Source organism: Mus musculus, chromosome 16 (genome assembly GCF_000001635.26).
Source record: "Mus musculus strain C57BL/6J chromosome 16, GRCm38.p6 C57BL/6J".
Lineage (NCBI taxonomy): Eukaryota > Metazoa > Chordata > Mammalia > Rodentia > Muridae > Mus > Mus musculus.
The window spans coordinates 32,084,416-32,108,321 of NC_000082.6; the positions used below are offsets into that span (position 1 = coordinate 32,084,416).

Below are 23,906 nucleotides of genomic sequence, written 5' to 3' on the forward strand. Positions count from 1 at the left end.
TTAGTTCTGAAAAGAGCACTCTTGTCTCATTTATTAGGTTCATAGAAAACACTTAGCTGTACAAAACTTACAGGGAAAAGTGGCCATATTTGAAAACAGCTAAAAGGATCAAAGTAGAACACAGAATCGTAATGAGCAGCGTCACAGAACACACTAAAGAGGTATGTATAGTCAGTCCCACTGGAACCTGCACTGTCAAATTCTTAAGTATCTGTGGAGAGAGGGGAAGAGAAAATTAGAGGCATTCAGGTGCACGGATCACCTACATCAGGCGCCTACCATTTAAGGCTCTGAGAACTTCTCACAAGAGGGGCACAAAGAGACCAAGAGCCAGAAGGTGTGGAGACAGCTGTAATGTGCATACTTCTGCACATGGCTGTCACCTCCACCTGCTCTCAGCAGCTGGAGTTACCTCTAAGGCCTCACTGCTACTGAAGGAGCTCTGGGCAGCTGATCGCTGCTAAGGGAGCAAGTCACGGTCCTGGGCTCCAACTCACTGCGTAGCTGAGGACACCCTTACACCTTAAACCTCTAGTCCTCCTGTTGAGGAGACCGAATAGGTTTGCACTGCTTTTCCTTGCCATTTCACACCTTGACAAAGGGGGCCAGCTATGTTGTATTCTGAACCAATGAGGCAAGGGACTGCCCTACAGCTCCCGATTTAAATGATACTGACTTTGCCTACTGTGGCCACCGTTAGCAAATAAACAATATTAAAGCAGCCAAAGTGTTCTGTATTAGAAACGTGCTAACACTTTAAATACAGCGGACAGACTTTGAAATGAGGCAGCGCTATTTGAGAGCAGAGTAAAGCGTCTTACTGATTTGTACTGCATGCTTTTCCACTGGCAGATCTCCTCACTCTTCAAAGCACAAGGAGCTGCTACTTCTGACTGAGCCCAGCATTTCAAAATTGGAAACTCTGAAAAAGAAAATGGGGGGAAGGGGAGGGACAAGATGTCAGAAAACTTGTATTTAGATTCAAGGCTATAGCTGTCTTGCACTTCACCAGGAGTTATTCCTGCTAGGATATGATATGAGAATGCAAACATTTCAGTACACACTGTGGATGTTTGGGAGCCATCTGCCAGAGGCTAGTGTGCTGGTGTGCTTTCTTAGGTCGATCGATGCCTAAGATGTGAAGTTGCAGTGGTGATCACAGACTCAAACATGACTTGTTAACTAATTCCACTAAAAATATAATGTTACCTCTTTTTTGAAGGATCACTTCAGAAAAACAGACCTATTGTTTCAAAAACCTGTTCTGAAGTATCTGAATTATATTCAGAAAAGTAAGACCGCATCCTCGGTACACACACAGCCTAATGAGTTTCCATGTCAAACATTCATTCCTATGAAGGACCTCAGACCACAGCAGACAGTAGCAGAATTCTGTGTCTTCTCGGGGGAAAAACTGCTTCAGAGTTCATTTAGATAAGAAATGGTGTCATTAAAGGGAACAGAAAGCATGACTGGAAAAAGAACGTGAGCAGAGAGAAAAGTCTTAATGCTCACATCAGAGACAATGTAAGATTAAAATCCCCTCTCCACTTAAGTTAATAGTAACAACACTGTTGGAGACCAGGAAAAGTCAAAATCTCAAAGAGCTTTTTAAACTAAAGAACAGGCCTCCATGCTGAGGCTCTATGAAGAAATAATCAAAGAAGAGGACTTTTAGTTTGCTGTTTGACAACAATTTCATGTCGCCTAAATTAGCCTTGTACTCACTACGGAGGCAAAGATGGTCCTTCAACTCCTGATCCCAGCTGCTTCTACATCCTGAGTTTTTAAAGTATACAAACACCTAGTTTTCCCCCCTTATATTTTTGCAAAGGGAGACAGACCCAGGCATGGTGTTGTATACTTTTAATCCCAGCACTCAAGAGGCAAAGGCAGGCAGATCCCTGAGTTCCAGGTCAGTCACCACTACACTGAGAAACCCTGTCTCAAAAACACCAGGAAGTAAATGATTCCCATTAAGAACTGAGGGCTGGGGATGGGGAGGAGGAAGGGTCAGAGGTTAAGAGCATTTCCCACTCTCCCAGAGAACCCGAATTTGGTTCCCAGCAAGCATGGTGGGTAGCTCACAACTGCCCTTAACTGCAGCTCCTCCAGGGAATTCGACACCAACTTCTGGGCAATCTGGACACTGTACTCCGAGGGAGGCCCCCATATCCACACACAGACGCAAATATCAATACAATTTAAAACATCTTAGCATAAGAGAGGAAGCAAGTGTTAGAGTGAGCTCATTGCTCGTCCTGGAGCACAGAGGGGTCGGACACACGGAATAGCTGCGGAGCGGGGGGAGGTCTGTTTCTCATTAAATAAAAAATAAAAATTAGAGCAGGGCAGGGGTAGTACAGGCCTTTAATCCCAGCATTTGGAAGGCAGAAGCAGGCTTATCTCTGAGTTCAAGGCCAGCCTGGTCTAAAGTGAGTTCCAGGACAGTCAGGGTTGTTACACAGAGACACCCTGTCTCAAAACAAAACAAAACAAAAAACCAAAACAACAAAATATTACATTGTGTGCATGTGCGTGTGCGTGTGTGTGTGTGTGTGTGTGTACATGTGCACCATGCACAAATGTGGAGGTCAAAGGAGAGTTTGCAGGAGTCCGTTTCTATCATGTGGGTCTTGGGCACCCATGAAGGTGGTCAGGCCTACCCGCAAGCATCTTACCTGCTGAGCTATCTCACAGGCAGTATTTGCCTTACAACAATCCCCTACATCGTGTGTGTGTGTGTGTGTGTGTGTGTGTGTGTGTGTGTGTGTGTGTTTTTCTCTGGGTTTAAAACTGTAACAAGAAAGTCACCAAGGAAAGTGCATTTGCCGTCCTTGACTAGACCCTCACACCTTTCCTCGTTTTCAACCCTCACCTTGGTCACAGTACATCAGTAAGTCGGGGTTGTTGACCACAATGAGGGTGTCTCCATCTTTCTTATGTGGCCGGTGATAGCGATAGTGCACAGGTAAAAAGGCCTGGAAGCAGTCGATGCACTGTGCATCCTGCCGGGCATAAATGAGGACTGCAGATTCATTGGACAAGTAGTTGGGGGCTTCTATATTAAAACTTTCTGATAGCATCACTGCCTGTGGGAGAGAAAACAAATATCAATCGGGGTGGGGGGGGGGAATAGGAATGAAGAAAACTAAAAAAGACAGAAAGTAAACCCGAAGGGAAGACTGGTGTACACACAGGCAGAAGCAACAGCTGGATCCTGCCAGAGGCCATTCCTCGATTGTATGGCGAGAACACAGGATATGATGCAGGACTAATAAAAGGAGACCAGGGAACAACCATTGACAAAAACCGTCCAGCTTGTGTTCGGTTAAAATGACTGGTACCATCCCAGCCATTTCCTGTTTTTTGGTGAAGTTAGGTACTGAGTAAGACAGAACAGTGCAGGCAGGAAGCCAAGCAAAGGTCAGAACTTTCTAGGGCGCGCGTGCGCTCCTGTGTACAGAGTGGAAATGTGGGAAACGATTTATTTTCGAGGTGCTGAGGCTCAAGACCAGGACTTTATACACTCCAGGCAAGAGATCTCCCGCTGGGCGACATTTAGCCACTTTCAAAAAATTACACTCTCTCTCTCCTTCCTCCCTCCCTCCCCCACCACAAGAGTGTCTCACCGGTTAGCTAAGGCTGGATTAAAATTTACTCTGCAGCTCAGGTTGGCCTTTAACCTGCAATTCTCCCGCCTCTTACTTCCAAGTGTTAAAAAAACTGCAGGTATGAACCGAGATTCCCAAACAGGAAATTACATTTTTTTAAAAAAAAAAAAAAACCTCGGAGATGGTTCCATAGATAAAGGACTTGCTAAGCAAGTCTGACAACTTGACTTTAAACTCTGGCATCTGTGGTGGAGGACTCAGCTGACTCCACAGAGCTTCCTGCTGGGCTAAAGAGAAGGCTCAGTGGCTAAGAGCATCTGCTTCTCTACCTTGTAGACCATCCTTTGAATCCTAGCTTCCATGATGGATACGCACAAATGCCTGCAAACTCTAATTGCAAAAGACCCAACCCCCTCTTCTTGACTCCGTGAACATCTACACACGCATGTGCATACACTCACACAAACATAAAAAAAATCACTAATAAAAATATAAACAAATCTTTTTTACAAGTTGTAAATCCCCGACCTCTACGTCTGCCATGGGATGCACACCTACACACAACACGAAATAAAACACGTGCTAGAGAGAGAGATGGCTCAGTGTTTAGGAGCTCTTAGAGGGGACTTGAGTTTGGTTCACAGTGCCCGTGTTGGTCATCTCATGACCGCCTGTTAACTCCAGCTCCAGGAAGTCCAATCCCTCTCGTGCCCTCCACTGGCACCCACACATACATACACATATCCACACAACACACACACACACATACACACACACACTTAAAAATAAAATAAAGCTTTAAAAAAATAAAATAAGCTGGGCAGTGGTGGCACACGCCTTTAATCCCAGCACTTGGGAGGCAGAGGCAGGCGGATTTCTGAGTTCGAGGCCAGCCTGGTCTAGAGTGAGTTCCAGGACAGCCAGGGCCACACAGAGAAACCCTGTCTCAGAAACAAAAGAAAAGAAAGAAAAAATGAAATAAAATAATTATGTGTTTTTAAAACTGTGCTAAAAGTCCAGCATTGTGATGTACACCTTTAATCCCAGCACCTGGGAGGCAGAGGCAGGTGGATTTCTATGAGTTCAAGGCTAGCCTGGTCTATATAATGAGTTCCAGGCCACCCTAGGTTATATAGTGAGACCCTGACTCAAAAAACAAAACTAACCAAACAAAAATAAAATGTGTTTAAAACTATTTTAAAATAAATATCCTAAGCCAAGCAAGGGGCACTATATCTATAATCCCAGAACTTAAGAAGCTAAGCCGAGATGATGGCAAGTTCAAAGTTAGCCAGGGCACATAGTGAGCAAATTCCAGGTCAATCCAGGCTATTGTATCTCAAAAAAAGGGCACATATTCTACACTAAGAGAGAAAATACAGAGATGCAGAGGCTTGTTGTACTGGAAATCTGCGTATTCATATATATCCCTGGCTGGTCTGGAACTCTATGTAGACTAGGCTACCTTCTAACTCACAGATATCACCTGCCTCTGCCTCCTGAGTGTTGGTGCTTCAGGCATGTGGTACCACAGCTGGCTTTGGGTGCATTCTGATATTTGAGAATCTGTAGTGTAATAGAAAACAAAATTATTGCAGATATCATAAGCAAGAGCTAGTGAAATCCTGTATTATGTATTTATTTAGCAATATTCATGTGACATACACAAACACACGCACACACATATATGTGAATATACACACATGTACATCCGGGGATAGTGGATGTGCGTCCCTACCCAGGGATATGAAGACTGTATCTGGATGTGTGCACAAGAGTGCACACACACCCTCATGCACTCCTCCCTTCTCTTTAGATTTTCTTTTTTTTTTAATGGCTTGGGCCACCACTGCCTGACTAATTTTTATATTCATTTTCTTTTAAGATTTATTTATTTTATATGAGTATACTTGACTCTGTCTTCAGACACACCAGAAGAGGGCATCGGATCCCAATACAGATGGTTGTGAGCCACCATGTGGTTGCTGGGAATTGAACTCAGGACCTCTGGAAGAGCAGTCGGTGCTCTTAACCACTGAGCCATCTCTCCAGCCCCTCTTCAGATTTTCTATGCGAAGTTCTGACACACCCTGGAGAAACCACAAGCATTAGGTTGCAGCAAGCATTATAATGTTCCTATTTGGCTGTGACAGCAAAACCTACGTGCCTCTTACATGTCCTTTCCCTCCTACCCACAGGAATAGCAACCCACTAGCAAATGTCAGGGTTATATACAGACATGAATCATTAAGGGACCTCAGAAGCGACCACGTTAAACCACTGTCTCAAGAAGAGATTTACCAAATATTCAGCCACTACTTTAACGCTTAATGGCCACAAGGGAGCTCATTACTTTACAGCTCATTCTACTTACTGTTAAAAGGGTATTTGTTTTCCTAAGTGGAAACTTTATGTGCTGGCCTATAATAATACCAGTTGTTCTTGCTTATGAAGTTGCAATAATTCTGTTCCCTATTACACAGGCATCAGATCCTCCAGGAGCTGGAGTTTACAGGCAGCTGTGAACTGGAAACCAAAGGGCAGCAATCACTGTTACCACTAAGCTATTTCTCAGCCTCTTCATTTGCTCTTTTTTTTGTTTGTTTGTTTTGTTTTGTTTTGTTTTTCGAGACAGAGTTTCACTGTGTAGCCCTGGCTCTCCTGGAACTCACTCTGTAGACCAGGCTGGCCTCGAACTCAGAAATCCGCCTGCCTCTGCCTCCCAAGTGCTGGGATTAAAGGTGTGCGCCACCATGCCCGGATCATTTGCTCTTCTTAAAGAGGCCTAGCTGAGATGTATGTGTGTGTGTGTGCGCACTTGCACACACATGCACTTGCACATATACGTGTAACACACCATGTGCACATTTGGGTACCAGGAGAACAACCCCAAGAGTCAGCTCTTGCCTTTCAGCTTATGTGGGACATACTGCCTAGCTGGACTGTGAGCCTCTGGGGGGTCACCTTCAATCCTCTTCTCTCTCTCCCTTCTCTCCACACAAGCACCTGGATTTTACATGAGTTGTGGGGACTTGAACTCAGGTCTTCATGTTTGTAGAGCAAATGATTCCACCCACTGAACCTTCTCTCCAGACCCTTATTTACTTGAGGTCTTTCATCTTTCTTATATATTCAGTCATTCAGCACTATGAGTTTCTTCCTAAGCAGTTTTAGCAGCAACCTACTAATTGTGACGTATTTTTACTTTTCTATAATACACTATTTTTCATTTCCCCTATTATGTTACTAGCCACCAAATACTTGAGATCTGGAAGATGTCTTGAGGACCCGAGTTCAGCTTTCTTTTCTTTTCTTTTTTTTTTAATATTTATTTATTATATATAAGTACACTGTAGCTGTCTTCAGATGCACCAGAAGAGGGAGTCAGATCTTGTTATGGATGGTTGTGAGCCACCATGTGGTTGCTGGGATTTGAACTCAGGACCTTCTGAAGAGCAGTCAGGTGCTCTTACCTGCTGAGCCATCTCACCAGCCCCCGGTTCAGCTTTCTAGAACCCATATAAAAGCCAGACCAGTCCTGCTCTCTGTAACCCTGGAGCTGGTGAGGGATGGGAGGGGCGATAGGTAGATTCTGATCTGGCTGGTCAGTCAGTCTAACCAAAAGGACCACGCCCCAGGTTCAATGAGAGGCCGTGGCAAGACTAGCAGGTGTGTCCTTACAGAGGCAGGTGGGGGAATCACAGGGGTCACGAGGGGAGGAGCAGGCTTTTAGGTTCAAAAGCCTCCACAACCCTAGTGTGTGCTCGGCCTCCTGCTTGGGTATGAGCCCTCAGCCTGCCATAGATTCTGGAACCGTAACTCCAATTAAACTTCCATTTGTAAGTTGTCTTGGTAATGGTGTTTTATCATGGCAATAGGAGAGTAATAAGAGACCCAGCCACAAATCAGAAGAGGGAGAGATAGAGGACACATCCCATGGCAGCCTGTGGCCTTCACACATGCACATACAGTACACAAACACAGCATACACAGGAGCCAGTGTCTTTCCTATTACCCAAGCTGATCGCTCTTTATTAACCTTCATCTTCTCAGAGACAGAGACACACATGTATACATTAACTTGCTTAGTCACTGGCCTATGAACTATACCCCTGCAAAGCATTCAACTCCCTCAGGTTGGCTTGGTCCTGACAACTGTCACTCATTTGTTGAAGGATATGCCTACACTATTGCAAAAAAGTACTTTAAGAACTGGAACAAAACTACAATGTTGCTTTATCTACCATCTTACCTTAATCCACACCATAGTGTTCCTATGTTAATTTCTCTACAAAAGTTCCCCAGTATCTGTACCTCTGTTAAGTTCCTTTCTCGTAGTGAAGCCAACTCATAGGGATCCACAAAGAGTCCTGGTGGAATGTAATGCTTAATTAGGAGCCGGCAGGTCTGTAGGTCCTCAATGCTCTCTCCAAATTTCACTTTTATTAAAAGGTCTCTGTAAGATAAGGATATTTAAAGTAAATCTTCTCACTCAGTTATTAAATAAAAAAGATTTATATTACAGTCATAATATAAATATAGACACTATATTTCTAATTCATTTTCTAAAAATAGATTATCATGTCAAATGAAATACTAATAACACAGGAGATCACCCATTAAATGTTTCATAACTCATGCCATAAAGCCACAGCAAAGTGCTAGTGTGAAAACAGATGAAGATCAACATGAAGGAATAAAATCCAAAAGTAGTCACACCTATGTTAATATGTCCCAGAGAAGGACCTGTAGTATGATTGGTGGGGAAAGCAGTGTCTTTCAATAAGGGTGCCGACACGGGTTCTCTGTGTAGGAAAAGACTGTTTACTTCAGAAGTTCTACAAGCATTAACTTAGGAATGGAGATGGCTCAGTGCTTAAGAGAGTGCTGCTCTTGCAGAGGACCTGAGTTCAGTTTCAGACCCATGCTAGGTTTGCTCTCATAGCCTGTAACTCTAGCTCCAAGAGACTAGAGGCCTCTCTTCAGGCACCTACACTCACACATTCCCACAGGCCCACATATTCTTGCACTCATGTACACACACCTACAGGCACACACAGCTGCATACACTTACTCACAGGTACACATATATACACACCTGCACTCATATAGTATAGCCACAGGCATGCACAACTGCACACACTTACCCACAAATATATACACACCTGCACACATATACATATACTTACAGGTATCACACACATACACACATACCTGGACTCATGTACTCAGTAGGTACTCATATACATACACACACACATACACACAATAAGTCTTTTTGCTTGTTTTTTGTTTTTCAAGACAGGGTTTCTCTGTGTAGCCCTGGCTGTCCTAGAATTCACTCTGTAGAACAGGCTGGCCTCCAATTCACAGAGATCTACCTGCCTCTGATTAAAGTGCTGGGATTAAAGGCAGGCACTACTATCCTTGGCTAAAATAAACTTCTTTAAAAATTAGTTTAAGCCAGGAGGTTATCTTGAAAAACAAAAATAAAATAAAAAGTTAATTAATTAGTTAATTAATTAAAATAATAATAAAAATTAGTTTAAAATAGGCTACAAACTGGGGGAAGAGGGAACGTACCTATAATTTCTGCTCTTGGGCCAATGCAGAAGGATCTCTGAAACTTTAAACCCAGTTTAGGCTATTTGGTGAGATCTTATCTCAAAACAAGCCGAACACCGACATAAAATAAGGTGTGTAATTGTCCCAGCTCTCTGTCCAGAGGCAAATTCTGGACCACAGTGCAGAGGAGACCCAAGTACAGTATGGTGCTCTGCTTAAGAAAATAGCGAAACAGGTCATGAGAGACCAGAGCGGCTGGAAGCCACGGCATTAAGTCCAGAAAAGAGCTTATATTAAAATTAAATAAATAAAATTTAAAAATCCAAATAGAAATTCTTGGATGCTAAGATGAAAGTCCAGAAGCCTGAGCAAAAAAGTGACCAAGGAGCTGGGAACTAAAGCATTCCAAAACTTCATTCCAGATTAGAAAGCAATCGAGTTCTGACCGGTCACCACATAAAACACAAGCATTCAGTACAGACCCCAACAGGATAAGGGCTTAGAGAAGTTAGCCTCAAAGTGAAGACCTCCGTAACTCTGTACTAAACAAACGAAAGGTTATAGGCTCAATCGGATAAATAAAAGCCTTCTCTGACAGCAGGAAGAGCCCAAGAGTCTCTAAAGGAAGAAAACAAGAGCTACAAACAACAGCGCTTTGACAGGGTCAACATTCATCACACGCTCCTGACCATGTAGAGAGTCAAAACATGAACAACAGCAAGAAAAATACCAGTCACCAGGCGGTGGTGGCTCACACCTTTAATCCCAGCACTTGGGAGGCAGAGGCAGGCAGATGTCTGAGTTCAAGGCCAGCCTGGTCTACAAAGTGAGTTCCAGGACAGCCAGGGCTACACAGAGAAACCCTGTCTCAAAAAAACCAAAAAACCAAAACAAGAAAAAAAAAAGACCAAAAAAAAAAAAAAAAAAAAAAAGAAAGAAAAAAAAAATACCAGTCAACAGAAAGAGGCCGGCACAGACATGCTGTTTCTGTCTCGTCATGTGAATGTACAGTGCTACCTTTAGATCTGGTCAGCAAGAAAGTCACTACCAGGTGTGGCCTCTTGGGGAGGTTAGGAGTTTTGTTTTGTTTTTATTATTTAGTATCTATTTGTCTACTCAACACAAGCTAGGGTCACATGGAAGGAGGCAACATCAAATGAGAAAATGTCTACATCAGATTGGCCTGTGGACAAATCTGTCTTAACTGATGATTGACGTGAGAGGGCCAGCCTACTGTGGGCAGTGCTATCCCTGGGCAGCTGTACAAGACAGCAAACTGTACAAGCCATGTGGAGCAAGCCAGTCAGCAGCACTCTTCTACAGTCTCTGCTTCAGTTCCTGCCTCCAGGTTCCTGCACTGACGTCTCTGGACTGTGACCTAAGAGTTGTAAGATGACATAAACCCCTCCTCCCCATGTGGCTTTGGGTTCACAGTGTTTAATCACAGCACTAGAAACCCTAACGTAAGACATACTTCAACCTTGTACATCCAGAAATAGGAGCCAGAGCAAACCTCTTATCTTTTTTTTTTTAAAGATTTATTTATTTATTTACTTATTTATTTATTATATGTAAGTACACTGTAGCTGTCTTCAGACACTCCAGAAGAGGGCATCAGATCTCATTACGGGTGGTTGTGAGCCACCATGTGGTTGCTGGGATTTGAATGTTGGACCTTCGGGAGTAGTCGGGTGCTCTTACCCACTGAGCCATCTCACCAGCCCCTTTTTTAAAAAAATAACTCGTTTTTTTTTTTTTTTTTTTCCTTTTGGTTTTTCGAGACAGGGTTTCTCTGTGGTAGCCCTGGCTATCCTGGAACTCACTCTGTAGACCAGGCTGGCCTCGAACTCAGACATCTGCCTGCCTCTGCCTCCCAAGTGCTGGGATTAAAGGCATGTGCCACCACCGCCCCAAACCTCTTATCTTTATGATATTATGAAATGGAAGGGCAAGTGTACCTTAAAAGTCATAAAAGGGGCTGGAGATGTGACTCATAGATTAAGAGCTTTTGTTGCTTGTACAGAGGACCAGGGTTTTATTCTTAGCATCCACATGGCGGCTCACTATTGTCCGTGACTCCAGTTCTGGGGTATCCAACGCTATCCATCTTCTGTCTTCCATGGGTACCAAGCATGCATGTGGTACACACACATAGGCAAAACATACATAGAATAAATAAATCTAATAAATTTAATGTATCTGTAAATATACCTAACATGTCCAAGGATTTAAAGATAAGCAGAAACTTACTGAGGGAAAGGGAAGTGATTTGGATAATTATTTATTTTATGTGTGTGTATATATGTGCGGGCATGCCCTTGCCATGGCTAACATGTGGAGGTCACAGGACAACTCGTGGAACTCAGCGCTCTCCTTCCACCATGTTAGTCCTGGGGCAAGCACCTTTACCTGCTGCGCCATTTCACTGCTCAGCTCTGTTTGCTTTTCATTTTTTAAAGACTTAACTATAACTTCAAAAGATGTACAGTAAAATTTCTGAATGCCTAATTAAAAGCAATTAAAGACTGAATCATGAGAGACCAAGGAGTCAGAGCCAGTGAGAGCAAAGTGTGAAGCTGGAGCACGGAAAGAAGAAAGACTAGGGCTGGAGAGATGGCTCAGTATTCAAGAGCACTGACTGCTCTTCCAGAGGTCCTGAGTTCAAATCCCAGCAACTACATGATGACTCACATCCATCTGTAATGGGATCTGATGCCCTCTTCTGGAGTGTCTGAAGACAGCTACAGGGTACTCATATAAATGAAATAAATAAATCTTAATAAATAAATAAATAAATAAATCTTTAAGAGGGAGAGAAGAGGAGGAAGAGGAGGAAGAGGAGGAGGAAAAAGACTGGTATCAAAGAAGAAATAGAAGCAGTAAACTCGAAGTAATAGCACACAATCTAGTAACTACTTAAATGGAAAATAAACCACACTCATAAACCAGGCTGGCCTCGAACTCAGAGATCCGCCTGCCTCTGCCTCCAAAGTGCTCGGGTTAAAGGCGTGGCCACCACTGTAGGCTCGTCTTTCATTTCTTAAAAGTAAAATTACACATATATATGTACACAGTAAGCAATTATTAATCCACCATTATTTTAATCATTTAATCACTTCAATATATGAACCACATATGACAAATCTGTTACTCTGTAACTTTAAGAAAGCCAGGCTCAGTGGCGTACATCTGTAATTCAGCCCTGGGGTGAATGAGAGGAGGATCAAGAGTTTGAGGTTATCCCAAGCTACATGGCAAGTTTGAGGCCAGTCTGGGCTATATGAGACCTCGTCTCAAAACAAACAAGCAAAAAAAAAAAAAAAGAAAAAAAGGAAACAAATGTTCAGTTTATCCATAATTATTAGGCAGTTGTTTAATATAAGTAGAAATCAGTGGGCAACCTACCTGTGGAAACCATCTTTCAAAAATTCTTGCCTTAAAATAATTTCAGAACAAGTGGCCCTTACACCTATAAAAATCAAGACATTACAAATGAAAATACACACAGGGAGAGAAATCTTAAATAGTTAGAAAATAACTACTCTAGTCGGCTTTACTTGCTAGAAAAGTCTAACCACCTAACAGCGCAAGGTAAAAAATTTAAATGTTTACAAAACACATGAAACTCAAGAAGAACAAAGACCAAAGTGTAGACATTTTGCCCCTTCTTACAATTGGAAACAAAACACCCATGGAAGGAGTTACAGAGACAAAGTTTGGAGCAGAGACAAAAGGATGGACCATCTAGAGACTGCCATATCCAGGGATCCATCCCATAATCAGCCTCCAAACGCTGAAACCATTGCATACACTAGCAAGATTTTGCTGAAAGGACCCAGATATAGCTGTCTCTTGTGAGGCTATGTCGGGGCCTAGCAAACACAGAAGTGGATGCTCACAGTTAGCTATTGGATGGATCACAGGGCCCCCAATGGAGGAGCTAGAGATAGTACCCAAGGAGCTAAAGGGATCTGCAACCCTATAGGTGGAACAACAATATGAACTAGCCAGTACCCCCCGGAGCTCTTGTCTCTAGCTGCATATGTATCAAAAGATGGCCTAGTCGGCCATCAGTGGAAAGAGAGGCCCATTGGTCGTGCAAACTTTATATGCCTCAGTACAGGGGAACGCCAGTGCCAAAAAGTGAGAGTGGGTGGGTAAGGGAGTGGGGGGGAGGGTATGGGGGACTTTTGGGATAGCATTGGAAATGTAAATGAGGAAAATACCTAATAAAAAATATTTAAAAAATTTAAATGTACGCAGGTTGAGCTCCATAGAGATCTACTTCTGGCAGTACATCAGTGAGGCTGAGAATCTCTGCCACTGGAGTCGGCTTGTCAGCTTTCCATGATGTAATAGCTGTGCCTCTGAAGTAGACCAGGCCTCTCTGTGGCTGTCCCAGGCATTTAATACATGTAGAAGCAGTCAAAAAAGTGCTCCATACACAAAGGATTTTGTTCATGTGATTTTTTTTTTTTTTTTTAATACAGGGTTTCTCTGTGTAGCCCTGGATGTTCTGGAACTCACTCTGTAGACCAGACTGGCCTTGAACTCAGAAATCCGCCTGCCTCTGCCTCCAGAGTGCTGGGATTAAAGGCGTGCGCCACCACTCCCGGCTTGTTCATGTGATCTTAAGACACTATTCTGGCTCACTAAATCATGTCTGATACGTGATACAGCAACACAGCAACTTCTGTATTCTTATGCCCGTGTCTACAAGTCTGGGAAGATTGTACACTGATACTTTGTGAAGATGTTGGGAGAGGCTTTTTTTTTAAAAAAAAAAAGGCAAGAAAATGAGGGGCACATGAAGATTCAGTGAGTTCACTTACACACTTGGAATAAGCAGAAATCTTCATAAAATGATTCACTAAAACTATTATTACTCAGTGACTAAAAGTTCAAGACTGGTGAGATGGCACCACCTTTGGTTCCAGCACTCAGTTTGGTCTACATACCAAGTTCCAAGAAAGACCATTTCTCAAGTATCAAATATTAAGAAACAAACAAACCCTAAAGGTTCAGTAGCCAGGTACCCTGCTCTAAAACACTGGCAAGAAATGTGTGGGAAGAACATTAAAATAAGAGTGTGAATCACTGATAAACCTGTTACTCAGCAACATGAAGCCAGGAGAATAAGCAGTTGGGAGACGCTTGAGGGTCCTACAATATAAAAGCGAGTCAACAGTTGCTGGGGGCAAACTGCAGAGAAAAAGAGATGGGAGGGGGGAAACTAGTGTTAGGACTGAAGAGCTGTCTGGAAGTCGCTTAGTGAGCTCCAGGGTTGCAGTTTTCAGGACTCACCCATTTTATCTTTCTACTGATGCAGCTTCTTTTGAGTTATCCTTGCTTCTAGTAAGTAGCCCCTCACCCATATTTCTAATAGTAGCCCCAATTAAAAAAAAAAAATCATTGGTTTACCAAACTGGACACTGGTACAAAGGTTACCTTTCTGGAGTGAGCAGGTTGTGCGTGTGTGCGTGCGTGCGTGTGTCCCTGGGAAGTATGTCACACAACACATCACCTCACCCCTTCTCCCATACATGCTGTTTGGGCATTCTCACACTTCGCTGGATGCCGAGGGTTCACTGCCTCTCAGGCAGCACAAGGCATCTTCAGGGGAACCATAAGCACCCCAAGATACTTCGTGGCTTGCTGTACTTGTTTCGTACTTGGGTCACAGCGTGGCCAGTCCCGCCTTGGAAAGACAAAGCCCGGCTCTGAAGCCCGGGATGGGACCCCCAGCAAAGATCACAAGGAGGGAAGGGCGCACAGGGCCTTTGTTGCTAACTTCCTCCGGCCTCGGGTACCCCAGGCGCCGCGGGTGCTCCCCACCTCCGCCCCAGCTCCGCACACACTCGCTCAGCCCCCTGACCTTTACCAGCGCTGAAAGGGGCGTCGCTGAAGTCCGCGGCGAGCCTGCCGACCAGCCAGGCTGCCCAAAGGAGCAGCCAGGCCACAGCGCCGGCAGCCAGGACGCCGGAGCCCGACGCCCGAAAGGGGCGCTCGGGGCAAGCTGCGGTCACCGAAGGAATCTGAGCACGCTGAGCGCGCGCTCACCTTTCCCGATGACCCGAACAGAACTCGGCTAACACTTCCACCCTAGGATCTCCCTACAACTCCAGGTTCCGGAGAGGCCAGCCCCCTGGCCCCGCCCCTCGTCATCCCGGCCGGGGCGGGGCGAGAGGCTGCGCAAGCGCAAATTGAGAGCCTTCTGTTGCCTTGGGAACGATCCTCGGGGCGCCTAGGTGGGCCCTTGGACCGGGCGAGCTGCCTTAGGACCGCACTCCCCGCGCTCAGCCCCGCTTCCTGCCCACAACCGGATGCGTGCGGGCTGAGCCCCCTGCCTCTGAGTTCACCCCATGGTTATTCCTGTAGGCTATGGCTATCGCCGTTTCCTGCAGCGTCAGGCTCCACCTCGCCTCAAAGTCGACCTAAGCTCCTCTGTGCAGTGCAGTAGGATGGAAACCACCCCCTCACTGCTGTTCAGATGTGCACTTCCTGTACTTCTTCAAGGGTAAGTAGGGTCGCCTTGCATTGGTGAGGACATGAATCGGGACCTCAGTATTCCCTTCGGTGTTGTGGGGAACAAATCTCTAGTAGGAAAAGTATATCAGGTAAAAATACATTAGGTAAATGTAATGTCATTCCTCCCAGTGCGTTAGCTGACCTAGTGCTGGTGCTGAACGGCAGGCAGGTTATGGGGTCTCGAAAGTGGGAGGATAGTGTAATATAGCACTACAAACATGCTATTAAGAAATATGGACAAAAACAAAAAAAAAAAAAGGCCAGGTAGTGGTGGTGTATGCTTTTAATCTCAGCACCCGGGAAGTAGAGGCGGTCAGATCTCTGAGTTTGAGGCCAGCCTGGTCTACAGAGTGAATCCAGGGCAGCGAGAGCTTCACAGAAAATCCTGACTTGAAACAACAACAACAATAATAATAATAAATTAAAAGGAAAACTCTTTAGTGAAGACCTTACGTTATTATCGACTCTATTCACAAGTGTGGCCCTTTGCTTATGTTTGTAGACCATATAGTGTCTGGAAAGTTTACTGACATCACACTCTAGTGAGGTGAACTGGGAATAGTGTCTGGGCATTGGCTCAGATCAAAGGCAAAGCCCAGCAATGTGAAAGGCAGCACTTTATTATGGTTGACCTCATAGGAGTAAAAATCTCACATCTGTCAGTAGGGTGAGAATACAGACTGTGATCCTATATGATAAATCTACCTAGCAACCATAAAATTTGCATTTAATACAGGAAACCGTATGTATGAGATAAAACTAAACTGTAGTCTATATATGTATTTATATTTATGCATATATGTATGTGACATACATATAGCTAGAAAAAAGAATAGAAGTTAGATGAACATTTCATTTTCTCTTTCTCTCACTTTTATTCCTATTTTTCTTTTTTTTTTAAGATTTATTTATTTATTATATGTAAGTACACTGTAGCTGTCTTCAGACACACCAGAAGAGGGCGTCAGATCTCATTACGGATGGTTGTGAGCCACCATGTGGTTGCTGGGATTTGAACTCAGGACCTTCAGAAGAGCAGTTGGTGCTCTTAATCACTGAGCCATCCCGCCAGCCCTAAGCAATTCTTGTAATTAAGTGTACTTTGCCACTGAGGGTAGAGATGGAAAGAGAGAGCAGAAAGTATTAATCTGAAAATATCTGGTTTTTTTAAAGATTTATTTATTATTATACATAAGTATACTGTATTATTATTATACATAAGTATACTTCAGACACACCAGAAGAGGGCATCAGATCTCATTACGGGTGGTTGTTTGCCACCATGTGGTTGCTGGGATTTGAACTCAGGACCTTTGGAAGAGCAGTCAGTGCTCTTAACCACTGAGCCATCTCACCAGCCCATGTCTGGGTTTCTTATACCTGGAAAAATACTATAGTAGGACAAATGAGCAGAGGTAAAAGCCAAACAAACATTACTGTTTTGAATGTGGAGAGGCTGATTACCTACAAACCCCCCCACCCCCCCTTTTTTTTTTTTTTGAGAAGTAAGGGACCAGAGTTCCCAAACAGCTGTCCTGGAACTCAGGGCAATCTTGCTGTTTTGGCCTTCTGAGTTCTGAGATTACAGGCATAAGGAACGATGCCTTTCAGATCTGCCATTTTCGCTATTGATCCTTATGTTTCGCTATTGATCCTTATGTTGTCAGCTGACTGGGGTCAGTTTGCTCTAGCTGGATAGAAATCATGAGTAGAAGTTCCCAGGCCCTTGAGTGTCCAAGGCCTGGACTAGCACGTTAGATGATGACAGTTCCAGACACTGAGAGGTAGGGACTTAGGCCTCCTGATTTAGACGCTAGTGACGCATGGCTCTGGGTGCTCAGGTCAGATGCTATTAGCATCCATTTGGCAAGCATTTGCCAGATACTGTAATGCCCCTCGTCCAGCAGCTGTGAGTGCCACCAGAAGACAACATCTGCTGGACTACAGTTGTGACACTCCATTCCTACAATGGCTAGTAGTATCGCTTAAGGCCCGGAAGCTTCCTGAAACTCTTCAGCATCTAGTTCTCATAACTTCCGCTGCCTCTACTCCAGTGTTTCCACTTTGGTTACTTACTCTCTGGGACCTTCTGTTGCCCTCTTGGGGCTTCAACTGCTACTGTCAGGATGGAAGCTGCTACCAGTGTGCCAGTTTTACCATCTCTTCTTCCTTGTGCTGATAGCTCAGTCTGGTCTCCTAACACTAACGATCAAAAGCAGGAAAGAAAAGGCCACTTTAACCGTCTTTTAATGAGCCTCATGTTATAACACGGAACACCCGGAGCAGCACAATGAGGGCGTGTCCAGGTGAGTCCGGAAGTGAGCAGCCAGATGTGAGGCAAGGATGTTTGCAGCAATCATGACACAACCCCTCATGCAGAGGGATACTGTGGTCTGCATCGGAGCCACCACCATGACTGCTCCTCTGTCTAGAGTGAAAGCAGAAGGACTACTAATGCGCACCGAGGCTCCTGCTCAGCATGCTGCTCTCTAAGGCCTGTGCAGGCTGGTGGAGTGCTCGCAGTGATGGCGGTCTTCAGCTGCGCCTATAGTATCCTCGGAGAAACAGAAACAGAGAAAGAAAGAGTCTGGACAGTTAGGAGGAAAGGAATGACTGTCCCACCTCAGGCTGCTATAAGAGAAGGGCCTGTGAAAATGTTGCCCTAGATGGTCTTAAAGAAGCCTCAATGCAAACTAACAATTCTAGCAACAGTTAACAGTACTTCCTATTATTTAACAGTGTGTAACAGCATTTAACTCCTCCCCAATGCCCCAGAAAGATACATAGTAACCTTGCTTGTATTACTACACAGCATTGAACAAGATTACCCTTACTATGTTCCAGACTTGTACTGAGAGCTTAATGAAAATGGACACAATTCCTGCCTTCCTAGAGCAAACAGACTAACAGGGAAGATACCTGGTAAGTAGAACTAACCTCTTGATAAATAAAAGAACTGGTGGGGGTAGGCAGTGGTGGCACATGCCTTTAGCCCCAGCACTCGGGAGGCAGAGGCAGGTGGATCTCTTAAGTTTGAGGTCAGCCTGGTCTACAGAGTTCCAGGACAACAAGAGCTACACAGAGAAACCCTATCTTGAAAAAAAAAAAGAAAAAGAAAGAAAGAAAGAATTTGAAAAGCACAAGGTGATTAGACCTGGTCTAGTGGACTTCTCAACACTAAATGTTTATAAAATCAAAAGTACTGGGGGTGTGGCATAGCCAGTGCAGTGCTTGCCTGTTATGCTTGAAGCCCTGGGTTCCATCTTGAGCAAGCCCTAAACCAAGGTTAGTAGCACATACTGTAATTCTAACACTGGCAAATAGAGACAGGAGGATCAGAAATCCAGGGTCATCCTCCACTCCATAACAAATTCAAAGCCAATCTGGACCACATGAGATACTGTCTGGAAAAAGGAAAAAGTTTAAAGGAACAAAGAGGCTGAATCAGAGATCCTTTAGCTGAAACATCAAATTATTCTGAAGGCCAGCCGGTCAGTTCTTGGGCTCCCAGGAGGTCAGTGTGTAGTCTCTGGTACGAATGCAGCACACTAAGGGGTCCAGGCCGAATGTCATTACCGACTCAGAGATCCAACGAACTGAGTCAAACCTAGACCAAGACTCACACTGTGTAAGGATACAATCCTGGGGCTAGTCCACAGCCAGACCCACGGAGGAGAAGGGGAAAAGGTTTATTCAGCAGGTCCCTCGATTTGGTTGTTCTTCTTCAGGAAATTGTTGTACAACTGTCCTATTTGTATCAGGTTTCTTCCAGTTTACCCTGAGTTACACGAGAAGATGAAATACATTGCCAAGAAATGTGGAGTTAGGTTCCAGCCTCCAGCTGTGATCTTGATTTATGAGAATGAAACCGAAGGAAAGAGCCGCCAGCGTATCATGCCTGTCCGAAACTTTTCAAAGTTCTCAGGTACCCCTTGTTTTATCTTGCCTCCTGTCTAGTTCTCTATTTATTTTTATTTATGTATGTATGTATGTGTCTATGTGCGTGGGTGTCTAGAGACCTGAAGAGGGCATCAGATTCCTTGTAGCTAACGTAACAAACCTGATTGTTGCTAAAGTTGGAAACCCTGCAAGTGCTCCTAACCATTGAGCCATCTCTCTGGCCCTTGCCGTCTGTCTTAATTATTAAGTCACTTAATAAAAATAACCTGATGGGGCTGGTGAGATGGCTCAGTGGGTAAGAGCACCCGACTGCTCTTCCAAAGGTCCAGAGTTCAAATCCCAGCAACCACATGGTGGCTCACAACCATCCGTAATAAGATCTGATGCCCTCTTTTGGGATGTCTGAAGACAGCTACAGTGTACTTACATATAATAAATAAATAAATATTTAAAAAAAAAATAAATAACCTGACACCATCAGGTCTAATAACATACACCTATAATAATCCAAGCAATGTAGACAGCTAAGGCAGGAAAATTGCAAATGCGAAATAAGTCTGGATAACTTGAGATAACCTGTCTCAAAATTAAAGCAAAAAACCAAAAATGTTTGGGTTGGGGAAGGATGTAAATTAGTTGTGGTACACTGACCTAGTGGGTGCAGGGTCCTGGATCCAGTCCCACTGAGAGGGAAAAGGAAGGGGAGGGAGGGAGGGGAGAGAGAGGGAGGAGCGAATATTTTAGTTTTGTGCAGTGGAATGACAGGTTCCTCAGAGTTCAACAGCCCTAGGTTTAAATCATCAGGGACTGGCCTGTGATCCTTGTGAGCTCACTAACTGTTCTCAGTTTCTGTGCTGGTGTTTTTAGGTCAACCTGACATAGGCTAGAGTCATTCAGGAAGAGGGAATGTCAATAGAGCAAACCCCCAACAGACTGATCTGTAGCAGACCTGTGGTCCATTTTCTTGATTGATTACTGATGTGGGAGGGCCCAGCCTACTGTGGGTGGGGCCACTTCAGGCTGATGATCCTGGGTGGTATAAGAAAGCAGGTTGAGCAAGCCATGGGGAACAAGCCAGTAAGCAGGGCTCCTCCGAGGCCTCTGCATCAGCTCCTGCCTCCAGGTTGGTTCCTGCCCTGCTTGAGTTCCTGCTTTGGCCTTCTTCTGTGAGGGCTGTCATATGAAAGTGTAAGTGAAATAACCCTTTCCTCCCCAAGCTGCTTTTGATCATGGTGTTTTATCACAGCAATAGAAGATCTAATGAAGACAATCTCCCCAATCTATACTTTTTAACAGTTACAGAATTGGTGATTTAATATTTTAGAATAGTTATATGAGTTAAATGATATACTACTGTTTAATGATACTAAATTTCCTTCTCTCTCCAAATATTTTTTATTTGTAGAAAGCATTTTATTAGTGTCACACAGCTGCCTTTTAAGAACTATGCCTTTTTTTTTTTCCTGGCAGGAGGGGTAGGGGGCTTCAGTCCCAGCACTCAGAGGCAAAGGCAGGTAGATCTCTGAATGTGAGGCCAAACCTACTCCTACAGAGTGAACTCTAACCCAGCAAAGGCTACATTGTCTCTAAAACAAATAAAAGCCATGCCATTTTTTATCTTTAGACATTTTCTTCAGTTGAAAGTTTTTAACATCTCTACTAAGTAATTTTAGGTTAAGAAAGTAAAAAAGAAAAAAAGATTTCTTCCTTTTCTCTCCACACCAAAGTTAGGTTTGTTTATTTATTTATTTAAAATGTTGTATTTGGGGGCTGGAGAGATGGTTCAGCAGTTAAGAGTACTTGCTGTTCTTTAAGAGGACCTGGATTCAGTTCCCAGCACCCACATGGCAGCTCACAGCCGTCTTCCAAATCCAGCTCCAGGGAGTCCAGCACCCTCTACTGGTCTCTGCCAGCACTGCACATATGGTACACATAAATACATTCAGACAAACACTCAACATATGAAGTAAAAATAAACCCTTTTAAAATTTATATATATTTTTTTTTTTGAGACAAGATCTCTCTTTTTCACCTTGACTGACCAAGAACTCATGAGTACCCTCCTGCTTCAGCCTCCTAATGCTGGGATGAGAAACAATTATAAACATATACCACCAAACTCAGCCTGTTGTATTTTTTTGCTTTTAAGGTAGGATCTAGTTAAGTAGTCCAGGCTAGCCTCAAACATTCTATCCTCCTAACTCTTCCAGATGCTAGGATTACAGGCATGTGTGTGTTATATGATAAACTTCTCCTAGGTTGAAGCAACATATTTCTGTGTATTTATTTCAGATAGTGAGCCATGACCAATGTGTGAATACCATTGAAGTTCAATTTGATGAACCAACAAGCTTTACTGGGGTTACCAAAGGAGTATGGGTGGGGCTACTCACAGGAGCAGAAATCACCAAGGCCACCCCAGCATTGGTGACAGCTCACTGCTGGGCCTGCAGGCAGCTCAAGAGGATAGAGGGTGCCTTTTGTTTAAGCTGTTTGGCAGGTCTCAAGAGTCTATTGAGACCGTCCCTCAGCAGTTTTTATTGTTTATCCTCGGAAAGGGAGGGGCCTGGTGAATCTGGTCCGTTTTAGGGCTTTCCTGGAGTTCTTTTGAGTTGCTTACTTCTTGTCTGAAGGAACTTCCCTGTCAGGTGGAATGTTTCAATGTGAGTGGGCTGCCACGTAACAGCCAGCATGTGTAACTGAGAAGTGTTAAAACTCAGTTGATCATAAAAGGACGGTTCTAAAGCGTAATTGATTTGTAAACCCCGTCAGCCAGTGGGCTACCTTGGAGCCAGTGACCTCAGGGTTTTGGTCTGTTTTAGTCCTTGCAGTGGTGTGCAATGGGTGTGATGTGTGTTCTACATACGCTTTTCTCCCTCCTAGATTGCACCAGAGCTGCGGAACAGTTAAAGAATAACCCACGGCACAAGAGTTACCTGGAACAGGTGCCCCTGAAGCAGCTGGAGAAGCTGTTTGTTTTTTTGCGAGGTTCCTTGCAGGGGCAGAGCTTGGCAGAAACAATGGAACAGATTCGGCGGGAAACGACCATCGATCCCGAGGAAGACCTGAACAAACTGGACGACAAGGAGCTCGCCAAAAGGAAGAGCATCATGGATGAGCTTTTCGAGAAAAATCAGAAGAGAAAGGACGACCCCACTTTTGTGTACGACGTCGAGGTGGAGTTCCCTCAGGATGAACAGCTGCTGTCCTGCAGCTGGGACACAGCGTCAGTGGATGACTTCTGAGGAAGCGCTCCACGTTTCCTCAGAGAACAAAGATCAGTTCTAGAAAACGCTGAAACACTAGCGATCTATAAAACCAGGACACTTCCATGTGCTACGTAGGCCTATGAGAAACACAGAAATACAAGGTGGGAATCTGCCTTCAAGGCGTTGACAGGCGACAGCAAAGGGAACTCAAGGACTTGTAAAAAGATATTTTAATAATATTACTCAGGAAAAAGATAAGAGCCAGATTTTGACAAAGGGGAGGCTTTCCCTCAGCGGAAAGGGGCCCATGCTTGGCCCTGAAATGCTACAGATGTTTTTGTAGAAATCAAGATGAAGCAAAGAGGGAAGGGTGTGGTAAAGAGACAAGAAATGGGAGAATCTGAGAAATGGTGAGTAATTATAGTTTGACAAGATTGGAATTAACCTGTGTTCTTCAGGACTCTATGTGCATTAACTCTGGGGTAGACAGGAGCACCTGTAAATGCAGAACGTCTCACAGCTACGAGTACATGTGGCGGATGGCAGGCAGTTCTACTCCGCAATCAGGAAATATGGTCTAACGTTACTCTGAAACCCAGAGCCACTTCCTGCGAAAGGCTGGTTTGTACAGTGGCAAGTCCTCCCACAATGAGTGATAGGTACTACTGTTCAGACCTGTTTGTGAGTTTAGATGTACAAAGATCTCGGCCTCACAAATCCTCTGTGTGCAGATGTGTTTGTTCTTACTAGAATATTATCTGATTGATAGAAATCGTATGTTTTCTACAAGGAAACTATTATTCATTGAATAAAGCTGTGACCGTAAGTGATAAGTCTTACTGGCTTTTCTTCAGTCTGGTGTTTTGTTTGCCAGGTTTGGGGGTGTTGGTGTTTTGGGGGTGTTGCTGGTTTGTGTGTGTTGGCAGACTCTAGAGTGCCTTTACCTCCTTAGTTAGGCTGTTTGTTAATTCTTTGTTAGTTTCACACGTGAATACGGTGTGTTCAGAGCACCTCTCCTGCCCACTCCCCAGCTCTGATCCCTCCCTGACAGTTCCCCCCTCCCAACCCCCTTCCCGCCTTCAAGACTTCT

At 44.2% G+C, this 23,906-nt stretch overlaps 2 protein-coding genes across 3 annotated transcripts; one reads left to right on the forward strand and one right to left on the reverse strand.

The window, feature by feature from the left end:
- On the reverse strand, window positions 1-15,312 carry Pigx (phosphatidylinositol glycan anchor biosynthesis, class X). Of its 2 annotated transcripts, none has more exons than NM_001111025.1 (6): window positions 15,061-15,312; window positions 12,585-12,648; window positions 7,929-8,070; window positions 2,879-3,092; window positions 822-922; window positions 1-211 (listed from the first exon to the last, which is right to left on the reverse strand). In NM_001111025.1, exons 1-6 carry the CDS (start codon window positions 15,152-15,154, stop codon window positions 68-70), a joined length of 759 nt encoding a protein of 252 aa, NP_001104495.1. In that variant the 5' UTR covers window positions 15,155-15,312; the 3' UTR covers window positions 1-67. The 2 variants fall into 2 exon arrangements, with proteins under 2 accessions (NP_001104495.1, NP_077784.2); NM_024464.3 differs by having other exon boundaries at window positions 15,055-15,312.
- A 61-nt stretch (window positions 15,313-15,373) lies between these two features.
- Cep19 (centrosomal protein 19) lies at window positions 15,374-23,653 on the forward strand. Its single transcript, NM_025892.3, has 4 exons — window positions 15,374-15,696; window positions 18,552-18,629; window positions 19,469-19,632; window positions 22,491-23,653. Exons 3-4 carry the CDS (start codon window positions 19,503-19,505, stop codon window positions 22,850-22,852), a joined length of 492 nt encoding a protein of 163 aa, NP_080168.1. The 5' UTR covers window positions 15,374-15,696; window positions 18,552-18,629; window positions 19,469-19,502; the 3' UTR covers window positions 22,853-23,653.
- The last annotated feature ends 253 nt before the right edge of the window (window positions 23,654-23,906 follow it).